Source organism: Ursus arctos, unplaced genomic scaffold, assembly GCF_023065955.2.
Source record: "Ursus arctos isolate Adak ecotype North America unplaced genomic scaffold, UrsArc2.0 scaffold_17, whole genome shotgun sequence".
Lineage (NCBI taxonomy): Eukaryota > Metazoa > Chordata > Mammalia > Carnivora > Ursidae > Ursus > Ursus arctos.
The window spans coordinates 46,891,841-46,908,989 of record NW_026622841.1 but is presented as its reverse complement, the minus strand read 5'-3'; the positions used below and the strand labels follow the sequence as shown (position 1 = coordinate 46,908,989).

General features: G+C 45.3%; 1 protein-coding gene across 6 annotated transcripts in view; it reads left to right on the top strand.

Moving 5' to 3' along the window:
- GATA6 (GATA binding protein 6) overlaps nucleotides 1-17,149 on the top strand; it is a 175,597-nt gene that overhangs the window by 62,868 nt on the left and 95,580 nt on the right. For 5 of the 6 annotated variants that reach the window (XM_044382877.3, XM_048218638.2, XM_026496077.4 and 2 more), the window contains one exon: nucleotides 7,042-14,271. The exons of the other annotated variant lie outside the window; for it this stretch is intronic. In XM_044382877.3, the coding sequence (XP_044238812.2) occupies nucleotides 7,042-7,209 (168 nt within the window). In that variant the 3' untranslated portion in view covers nucleotides 7,210-14,271. Of the gene's footprint in view, nucleotides 1-7,041; nucleotides 14,272-17,149 lie in introns of those variants that run through there. 6 annotated transcript variants of the gene reach the window in all.

Here is a 17,149-nt window from a genome sequence, read left to right as displayed (position 1 = left end):
CTGTGATGCGTCTCCTCTCCAGAGCTGCCTTAGGAGCTGGGCTGACTCGGGGCCTGCCTGCCATCGGGTGTGTGAGGTAGTGGAAAAGAGAGAGAACTGACAGGGTGGGTGAGCTCACCGGAGCCAGACACTGCTGGGCACTGACTCTAGGAGTCAAATCAGAAGTCCTTGACTTTTTAGGGACGCCTGGGTGGCTCAGATCGTGAAGCATCTGCCTTCGGCTCAGGTCATGATCCCGGGGTCCTGGGATCCAGCCCTGCATCGGGCTCCCTGCTCAGCGGGAAGCCTGCCTCTCCCTCCCGCTCTGCCCGTCTCTCTGCCTGCTTGTGCTCTCTCTCTCTCTCTAATGAATAAATAAAATCTTAAAAAAAAAAATCCTTGACTTTTCAGCTATATGTCCAAAAGTTTTCTCACAGGAGGAAAAAAAGATCCATGTGATCTAAAGGTGACCTGTGCCTACGTCACAGGCTGGTGGATATTTTCCATGTCCCGGCCTCCCAGAAGCCTGGGTTGTCCCTGAAGTCATTTATTCCTTTAAGAGGGAGATTTCCAGCCCAGCCGCTCTGCCTGGTCTCCTACCTAACCTGGCCTGAGTTCAGTGCTAAGCCAGGGCCGAGTCTGGTGCTGATAACACATTCTTTCAACAGGAAGTGCCTCCATTTTCAGTTGTCTGTGGGAGGGTGGAGGGCAGATAAGCTGTGAATGGAAACACAGAACAGATTTCTGCCCCACCCTCATAATGCACTTTGATCAGAGAAAGAGCGAGGACCTCCGCCTGCGTGAGCTGCCCACCAAGAGAAGGAAGGATGGTTCAGCTGTGGGCATTCTGAAACGTTCCCATCAGAGCTCCTGTTGAGGAACACAGGCGGGATTGGGTTGGTTTAGGTCAGTGGAGTGCCTGCTTTTGCTGTGTTCACGTGTCTGCGATCCGAACTCAAGTCCTTTCAGGGGTTTAACTGGATGTGGGAAAACATACTCATCAATGGAAATTTATGCTTGTAATTTTGTGTGTGTGTGTGTGTGTGTGTGCGTGTGCGTGTGTGTACTGGGTCCAGGGTTGTAAGTTTTCTCTGATTTTTTCCCCCAAAGTTGTACTGATTCTTGGTAGGCACCTCTTGAACATCACTTAGGAGGGAAAGGCACTTCAGACAGACAGTGGTGTGACAAGCCAGGTTTTTCTTAAGGAGAGTTGTGCCAATTCTAGATTTCTTACACAGTTAGAATACCGGTTTTGAGAACTCAGGTTACACAGTTGCGCCCATTGTAGCGTGTTTGATGTTTTAACGTATGTGGAACCATGTTTCACATCAGCCAGGTTCCAGCCGATGGCAGGTGGCATGGATGGAGGTGACTTCAGGGGTGCATGGGGGCCCCTTCTGGTCCTCTCTTCTCTCGCTTAGTGCCTCCTCTCTGAGTCCTCCCTATTTTTTCATGCTACTTTATGACTCTTTCCAGGCTGGCTCATCTCTCAAGTGCTTGCGCGTGATATTTCTGGTGCTGACGTTTTCGACCTTCCCCAAAGTTAGACTGCACTACGCCATTCAATTAAACCAATCCAGGGAAGGTACTGATGGCTCATAGATGGTCCCCTGTCCCCGCACTCTACTGCATTCCCTGGAAATACTTTTGCATGTGCATAAATTCTAATGATGACAGAATTTGTATCCTGCTGTTTTTCAGTTAACATTGCATTACAGGATTTTTTCCACTTCGCTACGTGATCTTATTATTTTTAATAATTACATAATAGTTCATTGAGCGGATGTACCTTGCTTTTCCAAACCATCCCATTTTATTAGGCATTAGATTATTCCCACGGTTTCCACTATTATAAGTTACCCAGCAGTGGATGTCTTCCCTTGTGGAGCCTTTCCCTTCCTTTGAATTCTTTCCTTACAAATAAAATTTCCAGAAGTGAAATTACAGAGCTGAGTAGGGTATAAAGTTCTTAATGGCTTTGCTAACTGCTTTCTAAAGCGTGTACCAGAATATAGCCCACTGGCGGTGGATGAGGCGACTGGGGTTATCATGATCTCATCAGATCTCATCACTATGATCTCATTATGTATCATTACATAACAATTTTATTTTTTTATTAAGGTATGATTGATAATACAAAAAAGCTGTACGTTGTGGTATTTCATGTTTAAATAGCATAACCCCAATTACAAATAAGGTTCTCAAGTGTTGGCACAAACACTTGTTCCATTTTTTTCCTGAGAAAGTCATATGTTGCTTTTGATTTCAAATGAGCTGATATGAGTCACTCATGTAATTTGGGGTTTGCCTGCCCTTTGATGCAGGAGTCTTGGTCTGCCATAGAGCTTAACATTTTTGACTGAGCAGAGATGAGACAATAGGTATTTGAGCTGGTGGCTTTTGGAATTATTGCTCAACTGTTAAGAATAATGTTCAGGGTATTAGGATTTCTTTAATGTGGTGATTTGAAGAAGGCCCATGAACCTTTTGAAGGGCTAAGGAGGCACCTTGTTTGTTTGTTTGTTGTTGTTTTTCCTGAAGAGTTGTCAGTAACAATGAGAAGAAGGTCATTGCCGAGGGAGGTGGTTTTCCGTTAGCTCTGAATGAGTTCCACTTGGGCTCCCACTAAGTAATGGTGGTGACTCACCTGGTGAAGGGCAGAATTGGGGAGATTAAGTTAGGTCTGTGCTCCTTAACAAGAATAATTACAATACTAATAGTAGTGTATACTGGTGTCGTCCCTGTTGTTGTCAGATGCTGTTGGAAATGTTTTGTGTATGTTAATGAATTTAATTCTTGCAATAACTTCAGGACATAGGTGCGTCTTTTAATTTCCATGTTCTAGGGGCGCCTGGGTGGCTCAGTTGATGAAGTGTCCGGCTCTTGATTTCGGCTCAGGTCATGATCTCGGGGTCCTGGGATCAAGCCCCGCATTGGACTCTGCACTCAGCACAGAGTCGGCTTGTCCTCCTTCCTCTGCTCCTCCCCCTGCTTGTTCTCTTTCTCTCCCTAAAATAAATAAAATCTAAAAAGAAGAAAATAGTTTCCATTTCCTAGGTGAGGAACCTGAGGCATAGGGAGTTTCAAGTCTGGCCTTCTAGTTTACCTCTCTCACGTTGTCTCCTTGCCTCCTTTGCCCATCCTTCTGTTTCAGAAGGCCTCTGGCATGTCCTGCAGGCCTCGCATTCTGACTGCCCTCGCCTCACCAGTGTGCTTACCATGGCAAGGCCTCACCCTGATGCTTCCACAAGCGCTGAATTGTCCCAGCCCTACGTGATGGGTGATGGGAAGGCGAGTTTACCCAGGAGGCGGCTTGGAGAGGTGACCCTACCTCTGAACCAGGGTAGTGCTTGGAAGTCCATCCACACCAGTCCCCGCTGTTGCAGGCTGCATGCGGCCCATTCCCAGGAATCCTTTCCCCTCTGATTCGGTTTTCGACCTACTGCTCCACCTGCATATCTCAGCCACGCGTGATCGGCAGTTGGTCATTGTTACTGTCACGTGTGTCTTTGGCCTGGGAGCTCATCCAGGGAGCGACTGTCTCTTTGGGGCTCGTGGTCCCGGTGCCTGGTTCTCCTAAGCACCTTGCCTTGCTGATGTGTCCTGTTGCTGACTTGTGGTGGTGACCCACCCCTCTGCTGTCTCAGCATGTCTGGCCAGGTGAGGTGGGCTGCTTCCTGGGCCAATCGGGTACCCTTTCTTTTTGTGTTAGAAAACAACACTTGCTGTGGTGAGGTCAGATTTAGCCGGATAAACGTCCATGCGCTTTTTCTGGGAATAGATAGATCAGTATAAGATTGGATGTGACATAAATCATTTATAATTGCACTCACTCTTTTTATTAGTTGTATGGCAGCTCCTTTCTAAAATGAGTCCTTCTGTAATTGAGTATCACCCTTTTGTTTACTTCTTCGGGGGGTAAGTCTGAGTCCTGTTGGGCTTGCTCACAGTGGAGTTTCTGGAATTAATGGCTAACATTAATTACCATATTTATGGCGACCAAACCATCGCTTTGGTGTGTTTGACAGGATTATTTCAGCCATTTCAAAATCTGTTTTAAGTTTTAAGTGACTTCATGAAATTTGCTTTATTATGCATCCAAAGTCTCCTGTTAAAGAAGTTGGAGTGTGGTGGTACTGTCGTGGCTGGATTTTTACAAACCCTCGTTTTTGGCCAGGGAAGAGAAGGATTGGTTATCTGTGAGGGGCTGCACTGGGAAGTTGGGATGGGCCAATAGGAATTCCCACGGCCAGACCTCCTGGAGCCTTCCTTCCCAGTCTCATGCAGTTATCGTGAGAATTAAGAGAAAATCAGATGTTTTTTGTTCCAGAAAGAGCAGGACCACATTGACTTCTGGCCCTTGAGTGGAGCCAAGGGGGCTCAGTGTACCTTCCATTCAGTTCAGCCTGTGTCTGGTGCCCCACATTTCTCTGAAGTGGATGTCACATCAGCTGAGCCAGACAGAGCGATGTTTTTGAAAAGCACAAAACACCTGTGTCAAAAAGCAAATAGCCAGTAACTTACGGGATGAAACCCTGAAAGCTAGGAAGAAGTAACAGACCTCTGAGATTTTTAGAAGGAAAAAGTCATGATTTAAGTATGGAATCATGGCTAGATTTTTATTTTTTTTATCTTTAATTTTTATTTATTTAAAAAATATTGTAAATTATTTAAATTTTTATTATTTAAATTTTATTGTCAGAGCACAAGCAGGGGGAGTGGCAGGCAGACAGGCTCCCTGCCAAGCAAGGAGCCCGGGGCTCGATCCCAGGACCCTGGGATCACAATCTGAGCCGAACGCAGATGGTTAACGGACTGAGCCACCCAGGCGCCCTGTTTTTTATTTCTTTCTTTTTTTTTTTTAAAGATTTTATTTATTTATTCGACAGAGATAGAGACAGCCAGCGAGAGAGGGAACACAAGCAGGGGGAGTGGGAGAGGAAGAAGCAGGCTCATTTCGGAGGAGCCTGATGTGGGACTCGGTCCCATAACGCCGGGATCACGCCCTGAGCCGAAGGCAGACGCTTAACCGCTGTGCCACCCAGGCGCCCCCTGTTTTTTATTTCTTAATAAACTTTTTACTTTGGAGTGATTTTAGGCTTATAGAGACATCGCAGAGGCGCCACAGAGGGTCCTGTACCCCTCACTCAGTTTTCCCAGATGCCAGCCTCTCAGGTTTCCAGGATGCTTTTGTCCAAATCATGGAAGCGGCATTGGTCTGTTGACCGACGCAAGGCGCTGCCCCCAGGTGTCTGTGTCAGTCCTGGTCTGGCGAGGCCCCCCTTGATGCGTTGCCGTTCTTCTGAGCCTGCTCTCGGCTGTGAGTTTCTCAGTGAGCCTCATTCAGAGTCTGTCTGACTTAAGGCGAGGTTCTGGGCTTTCAGGCAGAAGACCACAGAGATGACTGCCCAGGTCACATCACAGCGGGGACTTGCAACATCGTGTATCCGGGGCGCTGGCCCTTGGCTCCTCCACAGCCACAGTGGCTTCCATTCTTTGTCCAAAAAGATGTGGGCTTGCATGAGAGAGTGGTGGTCTTTCCTCTCCTGTCTTTTTCTCTCGAGAGGGAAATGCGGTCCCTGTGTAGACAGGGTGGTCGGTGGTGTTTTCAGGTGGATGGAAGGCTGATGAATCTCAGCTGTGCCAGCTGTCACTGCGCCCTGTTCTTTCCCTTGGGACCCTGGATGTCACTTGCATCGTCTTACAGATCCTGCAGCTTATTTTTTTTTTTTTTTTTTTTGCAGAGATGTTGTTTATTTAATTGAGAGAGAGAGTGAATGAGAGAGAGAGAGAGAGAGAGAGAGCGCATGAGCAGGGGCAGAGGGAGAGAGAGAGGCAGACTCCCTGCCGAGCTGGGAGCCCAATGCGGGACTCGATCCCAGGACCCTGGGATCATGACCTGAGCTGAGGGCAGACGCTTAACCGACTGAGCCACCCAGACAGCCCTCGATCCTGTAACTTCCTAACCAAGCACAACATGCATACAAATCCCGAGGGAAACACCCCTGTGTTTCCTGTACCTGGCAGTCGGCACCGTGTGTCCCTGGAGAGAACAGTGGCATGTTCTGCAGGTGTCCGGGCCGAGTTGGGACACCGGAGATGGTGTGTGCCTGAACTCAGATTGGTAAAGGATGCTCCACGCAGACGTGTTGGATCTTCAACCTCTGGAAACACTGTGCATGCACGGGGCACTGTCTCTGTGGGTGTTGTGCACAAAACTGACCCCTGTCCTTGGAGGCACACCGAGCAGCCTGGGCGTCACGCTAGTCATGGCTCGATTTTCTTTTTTTAAAGTCAAAGGCAACTGTGTTCTCAAACTGTAGTCTAAACACGATTTTAGTTATTTTGGTTTGACGCTACTACGTTATATCATGTTTTCTATTTGGCCTTCCTCATTCGGATGGAAGGAATGAATGAAACAAGAGAGCAGTGATCTTTTGCTTCAACAAAACATTGCCGCAACCATGACAGATACTGGCTGTTAGCGTTTTCTTTATAATGTGATCTGCTTTCAAAACGGCCTGTTCTCCTTGCAAAGAATTAAAGGTAGATATTAAAACCTGTGTATGCATGAGTTAATTTTCCATGAAGTCGGTGCTCAAAAATGTCATTTATTAGGCCTTGCTGAGCTGTGTAGCTCTCCATTTCAGACTTTGGCATAAGCGCCACGGTTGTGGCTCTGCTGGGTGTGTGTGCGCGCTGCTCTGTGGTTCTCTGGAAAGGAGTAGATTGTGTGGGCATCAGGAAGCCCTGTTCACCTAGGTGGTGTGCTTGGTTTCACGGTCAGAGCTCTGAGAGGTTGCACTGCCTACAACTAGGCCTCCCGCGGTTGCCCTTTCCTACCTTTGTCCCGCCGTGCATCTCGCTGGGTGGTGGCTGCCACGAGCTCTCGAGTTCGCGGGAGAACGTTTCTAAGAGTTCACGCTGCCAGGGTGAGGCCAGCGGCGCTGCCCGTCTCCTTTGTCCCCAGGTGTTGACCTTGCAGGAGAGTGCCGCCTGACAGATCTGTCGATAACCGTCTCTCCCCTTCTCTCCCCCCTCTCCATCCCTCTCTTCCGCCAGGCGGGCGCCCCAGTGATGTCTGGCGCGGGAGACAGCGCTAACGCCGAGAACAGCGAGCTCAAGTACTCAGGTCAAGAGGGGTTGTACATAGGCGTCAGCCTGGCCTCGCCGGCCGAAGTCACGTCCTCGGTGAGACAGGATTCCTGGTGCGCCCTGGCCCTGGCCTGAGCCCGCTGCGGGGAGCGAGGGCGCACGGCCTGCTGGGGTTTTGTCAAGCCGTCCACACCAGGGCGAGGATGCTGACCGAACATGCCTCTGACGCGTGATTTCCGTGCCTTTATTTTGAAAGAGATGTATTTCCCGAGAGGCCTGCTCTGCCTTACCACGCTGCCCCTGTCTCTGAAGGGCCAGAGAGAAGATGGAGAGCTTCCAGGGAAGGGCCCGTGCAGCCCGCAGCGTGTGGCCCCCTCCCTGGCCGCGGCCCCTTCCAGCCAGCCTGCCTCGGGGCCTGCCAGGGGGCCCTGAGGTCCGCCGTGCCACTTCCAGAAACCGGCACTGGGACCGGGGCCTTGCCTGCCAAGGAATCTTGAGAGAGATTTTTTTAAAAAAAGGTTTTATGTGTATTGCCCCAAATCATGTGCTTCTTCTGATCGGTTTTGGTTGTTCCAGAAGTTCTTCGTACCTTTTCCACACCTGAATTTCACGTGCTTTCGTGGAGAAGACCATTTGAGGCCGTTTGGTACACACCTCTGGAGGCGGAGTCGAAACTATTACTCAGTTTGCGAGACTGCATTCTGACTGTAACGTACACTGTGACTGACGTTTCTCAAAGCTCACATCGTGTGCCTGACCCGAAGTCAGTCGGGATTTGTAAACAGGGTAGCAGACAAGATATTTTTCTTCCATGTAAACAATAATTTTTTTAAAAAGTGCAATTTGCGTTGCAGCAATCAGTGTTAAATCATTTGCATAAGATTTAACAACATTTTTTATAATGAATGTAAACATTTTAACTTAATGGTACTTAAATAATTTAAAAGAAAAAAATGTTAACTTAGACATTCTTACGCTTCTTTTACGACCGCATCCCATTTCTGTATTTCCAATTGTGAAGGAAAAATATTTCAAGAACAAATCTTCTCTCAGGAAAATTGCCTTTATCCATCTGTTAAGAATTTTTGTACAAGAACACCAGTATCCCCTCTGTTTTACTGTGGAATACGTGCTGGAAAAATCGCAACGAAACTTTACTACCTAACAGATAACATTTGTAAATATTCCCAGGCATCTGTACCCACTGCGATGAAGTCTAGAGTGTGACTAACCCACAGGCAGGTTGGTTTACATTAATTTTTTAAAAAATGGGATGTCGTATGGAAACCTATTTCACCAAAGTTTTAAAAATAAAAAGGGTATTGTTTTGTCTTCTGTACAGTGAGTTCCTTCCCTTTTAGTTTCATCTTGATACTGTATGTGGCTAGAGATACTCGTGTAAAACAAGTGCATGTGATGTTTGCCACTTGCCTTCGGCTTTCCTTTCAACGAACTGTCCTTCTGGATCTGCTTTATACCTTGGTTTATTTGAAGTTGGCACATGCAGTTAGTTATCACCGTCAGTTTGCATCGGGAACAATTTTCATGCGTGAAAAGGACCCAGTTTTCTATGAGGGTATCTGAGACTATAAGCATTCTGTGTAGGACTAATCCTTGAAAACTTTTTTTTTTAAAGAGTCCAGAGTTTATTTCCCTCTGCATGAAATACACTCTAAGACCCAGAAACAGAATGGTTTTCCTTTCTACTTCCTCCTTTTGCAAAGTGCCACCAAGTCTCCCAGCTCATCTGAGGTTGAAGTCCTTAACACTCACCAGAAGGTAGGAAATGATCTGAACGGTCTCTGAATTTCAGAAAACCAGGGGACTGTTTCACAGCACAATGTTGCTATTTCATTTTGGCTCCTGACTTGTGGGACGTTTTTTTACTTCTCTTCGTGTACTGGTTATAGTCATTCTATGGTGGCCAGTCTGAGTCTTCCAAGACCGGGGAATTCTTGGCTTTGTCATGGGTAGTATTGGAAGTGACACTCCGAGCTGGGGGGTGAATGTGTCTGGGGAAGCCACAGAGTCCCACATGCATGCTGATACCGTACGGTGGGCCAGAACAGTGGTCTGGGTGTGGAGTCAGGTCCCTGCTCTGCACGCACGAGCTCTGTGACCTTGGGCAAGTTATCCCATTCTGTTTTCCTCATCTGTAAAATAAATCCAATTAGCATGTAAGTCTTCGGATTAGATGAGAGAATCCATGTGAAGTGCCCGGAGCGGTGTCTGGCACACAGGAAGCAGTAAGTCTTGACTTTGAGGTAGGGTGGCAGGAGCTCTTCACACATGGAGCTTTGAATGCCTTACTCACCGTGGGGTAGTTAGAAGTTTATGGTCTGCGAGAGTCTGGTGTCCCTGACTCAGCTTGCTGGGGTGAGTGAAGTGAGGGATTCCCGGAGCCCAGGGCACGGCAGAGTTGGAGGGAAAGAGCACACGGTTCAGTCTGAGATCGGCTGACAGTTTAAAAGAATAGGGTGAGTCTGACGGCAGAGGAAAATCGACCTTTTTTTCCCCTCCTCTTCCTCTTACAGTTCTCATTACTTTGAGTGCTTTCTGGTGGGTTGGGAGTTCGGTAGAGTTAATACACTTTGGTTGGAAAATGAATTTTTCTTACTGGGGCTTCTGAATAATCTTTTTTTCTGGGGATGGTCGCAGATGTTGCTCCTTCCAAACCCAGGACACCACTGGGTTGCTAAAGCTCTTTTTTTTAAGAACGCAAAGGGGAAAGAATTCAAGCTTTCGTGAAATAAAGTACAAGGGGCAAGAACCAGGGGAAGAGGGCTGCTTGGATGTAGCCTGTCCTCACACCATGAACTCTCCTCAAGTAGGCCTTTCAATGCTAACTTCTCGCCTGTGATTGTATAAAGAAGTTTGTTCCAAATATATGATCTCAGCAGTGCTCCCCCAAAGTGTGACATAGAAAAACCAAGTCATATCTCAAAAGAGAGTGCATTTAAATAATCCTACACTTCAGCTTCCAGAGTCCTCAGACCCATTACCGTGGGTTGCAGAATTTCTGTCCTCTGTCCCCCATGGCTGATTTTAGGCTACCTTAAATAACCGAAGGCTTTGTCTGGGGTCTCTCTTCGGGGTCACTTTGTGGTGTTTCCTGGTGCCTAGGGGAGGGTCAGGAAAGCAAAGAGAGCCGTTCATTTCCCCCTGCAAATAAATTAACTTCTTGCTCATGGGAAATGTTTTCCCCAGTCCTTGGAAATTTGATGTAATTTCAGATCACAGATATAGATTAGCTGCTGGGAGGGCAATAGCATGTCTTTGGTGGCTATGCCAGATTCCAGGCTGCTTTTAATTTGGGGCAGTGTGGTGGCTTTGGTGCGTTCAATTCCTACGTACTGGCATTTTCCACGGGGTCTTCAGATCCGGTGACTCTGAGAAGGAAATACTAGTGTCACATAGATGAGGCCAGCTGGGGGAGCAGGATCGAACGTTCAAACATTCGTTCAGGGCCGATCTGCTCTTGCTAATTAAAATGGCGTTTTTTGTTTGAGTTGAAATACCGAGTCAGCTTGGCAACAGTCATTACCTCTCCCCTGTTGTTTGGAAGCTCTAATGGGCAGTCAGGTATGAATCTGATGATTTTAAATGAGAAGCAAATATCAGTAAATTTGCTAGACCAGATCTTTCGAAACCGGGTCTGTGGTTAAAAATTCGGTCCCTACAGCTCTGGCTACTGAGGCATTCGAGATGGCTTTTGCATGGCTGAACCTTTAGCCGCAGCTAAAGCAGACCCCTCTGCTGTGGTCCCTGGAGGTGGGTGGGGCTGGGGGGTCCGGGACAAGGTGGTAGCCCTCTGTAGGACCTGCAGAGGAAAAGAATCCTAGGATGTCTTCGACCAGATCGAATGTCAAATACTAGGAGGTTGAAAGCCTAAGGAAGTTCATTTATAGGGGCTCTGGATAAAATAAATTATGGTTGATATTTCGCATAGCCTCTAAAGGGAAGTCGGGATGTGGCAGGTACACGTCGAACCCCTGAGTGAGACGTTCGAGCAAGCGACCACGCTCCCACCAAGTAACTCCAGCATCGCCTGGCTGTGCACCCGAGAACTGGTGGGACGGCGGGTGTCCGCCGTTCTTCCTGCATGGGAAGCGCCCAGGGAGGTGCTGCCCACACCTCTCACTGTTCAAGAGATACTTTGCTTGGAAGTTTTTTTGTTTTGTTTCTTTGCGCGCTTGTTTGTTTTTCAAGACTGGACTTAAAAAATGGCTTAAATATAGCAATTACAGATGAAATGATGTTTTAATTCGTGGGAGGGCTTGTATTTCAGTCATCAGTGGCTCCCCGTGGTAAGATAATCATCTAGATATCCCTTCAGGCTGGGGCAAGTCATTTCCCCTCTCTGGACCTCCGTCTCCGGAGCAACCATAAAATGCAGAAATCGGGCAGCGTGGCTGCTCAGAGGTCCCTCCCACCTGCATTTGCTGCCCACAGGCCCAGGTGCAGACGCTCTGCAGAGGTGGTGGTGTGTGTGGGAAGCTGGTGGAGTTGGGCTCGCCTTCTGCTCTCTTCCGCTCCCCTCACCACCTCAGGTTCTTATCTACGGAGGGCACGTCCTGCTGCTGTCCTGCTGCTGCTTTCGGCCACAGAGGGTGAGAATCCTGGTCATACTCATGAATGTAGGGGCTTTGTAAGCACCTCCCCCTAATGCCAAACCTGTTTGGTCTGGGGCCCTGATGCAAAACTTATACAGCGATACGGACCCAGACCGGAAAATGGAAACGTCTGGCAGCTGAGCCGTCCGCAGAACAAGGAAAAAACAGCTTTGCTTTGCTTGGCCCATTGCTTCAATATCTTGTAGTTGGTTTTTTATTTCTTGGAAACAACCAACTTTCCATTGTTGTTTGCCTTCTGTGTCTTCTCTTCAACCATTGAGAGTTTTCCTCCCTGTCTCTCCACCCCTTCCCCGGGTTTTACCTTTATTTTTGGTGAATTCCTGTTCTTTAACACTCCAAGACTGGTCTGAAATAATAGCAACTATTTATCTAGCACTGACTATGTACCAGTTTCTATAGAAAGTGTCACACATATGTCGATTTATGTAATCCTCATAAAAAGGGAACAAAGTGGTGCTATCCCCATTTTACAGATGTGTCTGCAGAGGCACAGAGAAGTAACTTGCCCAAGGTCACACGGTGGCACAGCGAGGAAAGCACATGCTCTTAAATCTATCCATGATGCTGTCTTCTCATCTCAATTTAAAGGGAGAGACATTGAAAAATGCAAAAGGGGAGCCAGAATTGCCTGAGACTTGAGGCTAGGTCCTTCCTCTCTCCTCCAGCATCTCAGAAATAGGTAATTGTGTTTTGTAATACAGGTGTGCCTCGGCTGAAGACACCTAGTAGATGTATGTGTTTCCTCCAATGACAGGTTTCTTTAGAACACGGAAGGTAACGTGTAGTTGTTAGCCGGAAGGTAAGGGCAGGAGTTCGCAGGTATCGTGCTGTGTTTGAGCAATTTACTTGTCTTCTTTTCATGGAACTCCAGGTAAGGCTTGTTTTGCCCTTACCTGGCCCCAAAAATGAGGGTAAAACATTTTGCAAAGTGTAAAGAACTGGCAAGATTAGTAATAGTCATTAAAGCTGAACACAAGAGAACAAGGAATGCTTCATAGTGGTATCAAATCTTTCTATGCTTGGTTGTGCCAAGGAATTTTTTTTTCAGAAAAACTTGTGCAAGATATTGGCAGTGGTGTCTTAGGCTTTATCTTTTTAAATAAGTGTTCATTAGTGCTTACATCATTGTTGCTATTATTACTTTGATAAGTGTACATTACTAATGATGCTCTCTGTCAGAGGTTCTCAGACTTCTATGCGCATGAGAATCATGCACAGTGGTGTTAAAATTGCACAGCCCCTGACTCTTCCCTGGGGACTCGGATTCTGCAGGTCCCATGTAAGGCTGAAGAATGTACATTTTTTGGCCTTGCATTAATTAAAATTTCTTGAATAGTACAAACTTCAGAAGTTATAAATTGGAATACAGTGAAAAACAATTGCCCTTCTTACCCCTATTCCCCAGCCACTCTTCTCCCAGATGTAACTTCTTATTTCTTGTATTGATTATATGCATTGACTACCGGTGCATACGCAAGCGTATACAAGTATATATACTCAGTTTTGGTTTTTTTTTTTTTAACACACCTAGTAGCATACTATACACATTGCATTTTGCTTTTTTCACTTAGTATGTCTGGGTAGTTCATTATTTAATCAGTGCCTTACTGAAGAACATTCATTTCCGATCTTTGCTGTTGGAGCAATGCTGCAATTACTATCCCATATCTGTGTCATTTCACTCATATGCAAATATACCTATGAGGTGAGTTTCTAGAAGTGGCATTACCGAGTCAAGGGATATCTCTACTTTTGATTTTGATAGCTTTGCCAAATTGGTCTTAACAGAGGTTGGTTTAGTTTGCACTCCCACAGGCAATGTACAAGAGTGCATGTTTCCCCTTGGCCAAACACTGTTTGTTATCAAACATTCTGATCTTTGTCATTTTTGCATCTCTGAGTTTTGTTTTGCATTTATCTTATTGTGAATGAGGTTGAACATTTTTCCTATGATTAAGAGCCATGTGTGTAGTTCCATTTATGTGAACTCTTTGCCCAATTCTGTTCATATTCTTACCTATTTTTTTCTGTTGGGTTATTGGTTTCATTGATTTGAGAAGCTCTTTGCATATGAAGGACATTAGCCTTTTGTCTGAAATATACTTTAAAGATATTTATTCCTGTTTTTTCGTTTGACTTTGTTTATACTTTTTAAAAAATCATGATGATCTTTTCTTTTTAAAAGGTATTTCAGTTAATCAAGCTTGTCTTTTATGGCTTTGGAGTTTTGTGTAATATTTAGGAAAGCCTTCTCCACTGTTAAGATTTTTTTTAATCCCATGTTTTCTTCTAGTACTTCCGTGGTTTTGCTTTTGAGGTTTACATTTTGTTTCCATCTGGAATTTTTGTTTTTGGTGGTTGTAATACGTAGATTATATATTTAACCTTATGTTTTTCCAAATGGCAACCGAATTGTCCCAGCATCATTTCTTGAATAATCCATTTACCTCCCACTGATTCAAAATGGGAATTAAAAAAAATGTAGATTCTCATATGTATATGTATTCTTGTATAAATTCTTATGTGGATATATATAATATAAATTTTTATATATATTTGGGTCTATTTCTGGATTTTTCTATTCTGTACGAATGATCTGTTTATTCACGCTTTGATCTAAATTGCTTTGACTATCCAATATATTTAGAGGGCTAACCCCTTCTCATTAATCTTTAAAAAAAGGGAGAACTTGATCATTGTTTTCACTTTATTTTCCATACAAACTTTAGAATCGACTTGTTCAGTTAAAAAAAGTATTGGAATATATTTTTATTGGGATAATATTAAAATTTTGAATTAATGTAGGGAGAATTAATATCTTTATTTTGTTAAGTCTTCCTGTCCAAGATGAAGTATATCTTTTCATTTATTTAGATTTTTTTTTGCGTCCCTCGTTACCATTTTAAACTTTTCATTTAGATCCTGTGCGTGTTTCTAGTTAAGTTTATCCCTAGGTGTTTCACACTTTCTGATGTTAGTCTCACTTTTCTAATTGGTTGTTACATATGCTAAGTGTATATTAAGCTTGTTTCCCAGAATCATTCTGAATTTTCATATCTTCTCTCTGTTGATTCTCTTGCGTTTTCTGGGGGGGACATGCAGTTTCTATTTGCACTGCTGGTGGCTTGGGTGTTGGTGGGAAACCCTGCTGTTGGTGTTGTCCGAATAAGGAAATACATACCTTTTTTTTCTTTTTTTAAAGGTTTTATTTATTCATTTGACAGGGAGAGAGAGAGCATAAGTAGGCAGAGTGCAGGCAGAGGGAGAGGGAGAAGCAGGCTCCCCTCTGAGCAGAGAGCCCAACGCAGGGCTCTATCCCAGGACCCTGGGATCATGACCTGAGCCGAAGGCAGATGTTTCACCGACTGAGCCACTCAGGCGCCCCATGGAAATACATACCTTCTAATGTACTTGTTCACTTAAATCATGGATTCATTTAACTTTAGAAATGGAAGGTACCTTGCTGAGGTCCAGCAGAGGAAACAGTCTTGAGAGGTTAAGTCCTGCTGACCAGTGTGGACCCTGGGTTTCCAGGCTCCTGACTCAGTGGCCTTGGCTCTGGGCTAGGCTGAGAGGTCACTAAATGAAACTAGAGAACCAAACACTGTGAGCAAAAATTGGGCCTTTGGCAGAGGCTAGTAATTCCTACTACTCTGAGCATTGCTTCATTAATCAGTTTAGAAATTAACAAGCTACTGAGACTTGGGCCAATAGAGTAGTTCAGAGATTGCGTATGTCCCCAAACACCAGCTCAGAGTTACCTCCAGGGAGTAGCACAAATGACCATTGGTCTCCAGTGAATCATCAGGCTGCATTTGCTGGAATAAATGAAAGCATTGTGAGAGCAGGAAATCAGGACAAACACCTACACTTGCTAACCCAAACAGCTTCGCTTTCTGAGCCCCTGGAGATCACTTATCACCAAATAGATAGATGCACTCTGCAAAGTTTTTGTAGGCCTCACAGCCTGTAAATAAGAGACCACATTCTTTATGCTCCCTTCTTGTTGAATCTGGCAGAGGGAAGATCTCTGGCTCCAGTCAGCTGGGCAATGACCAGTAGCTAGGCTGGTGAACAGTGATGACTCCAGTCAAATGAACTTTGTAAACCCAGTGTATTTAATTCGGAGCACCCTACGTTTTGAGAACACAAGCCATCGTATTCATGGAAAATGATGTTGGGAGCACCTGTAGTGTATTACCTATCAGTTATGAAGACATACTGAATACCAGTTGGTCTGTGAGGAACATACTGGCATAGATTACATAATATTTAGTATCTCTTTAACTCTTAGCATCCCTTTGCTCGCACTTACACACTTACTATTCCTTACGTACTTCTACCTGGACTGACTTTCTGTTTACTCTGTTCTTCTATTTACATTTTGTTGAATACTTGAGTCTACAGCAAACATTTCTCATACTTTGATACCGCTAGGTTCACTGATGAAATTTCTAGTTGAATCCTCCTAGGAGAAATTCCTAGAAGGTGCCTCCTTTCCTTTCCAAATGAGTGAGAGATTATTTTATTTTGGAACTGACTAGAGAAAGCCTTTGGTTTGTGGCTGTATCTTTGATTGGGGCAGTGGAGGAGGATGCTTCTCGGTTCAGCCTCCCTTCCTTGACCTCTTTAAAGCATTTGACGTTGTGGCCTACTCCATTTTTCCTGAAACCTCCCCTTTTGACTTTTCATGATGTTATAAATAAATCAGGAGTGTGATGAAGTGGAAAGGCTTTGGAGTCATGCAGTCATGAGTTTGAGTCCTGGCTGCACACCCCAGCTCTGTGGCTTGACCAAGTTGCTTAAACTCTCCAGGCTGCCGAGTTCAGTGTTCATAAAGGAGAGTGATATTACCACTTGAAAGCCCTGTCATAGCCTTGAAGCCTTACTCCACTAGGGCCTTGTGAAGGGAGGAGCCGTGTTTTGTAACTCCGGGCATAGTTCTACAATAGTGCCTTTATGAGATAGGCACTCACTGGTTTCGTGGCTTTTTCTTTCCCATATGCAGCCTAGAAGAACCTCATTCGTTCATTCGTTATCTATTAGTCAGCGTTCTCCGGAGAAAGGAACCGTATATGTATATGTACATATGTATGTACCTGTGTATGTGTATTTATATGTGTATGTACACGTCTCTCTGTGTGTATAGTCTCATCTCTTCTGTCTTTCTCTCCCTTTAAGGAATTGGCTCATGCAGTGATTGCGGGGGATAACAAGTCTGAAATTCATAGGGCAGGCCGGCAAGCTGGTAACTCAGTTTAAGAGTTGATGTTGGATCAACACCCATGTGTGATAAAAGCTCTCAGTGAAGTGGGTATAGAAGGAAGGTACCTCCACAAGGTACAGGCCATGTATGACAAGCCCTCGGCTAGCATCACACTCAGCAGTGAAAAGCTGAAAGCTGCTCCTCTAAGGTCGGGAACAAGACAAAGATGCCCACT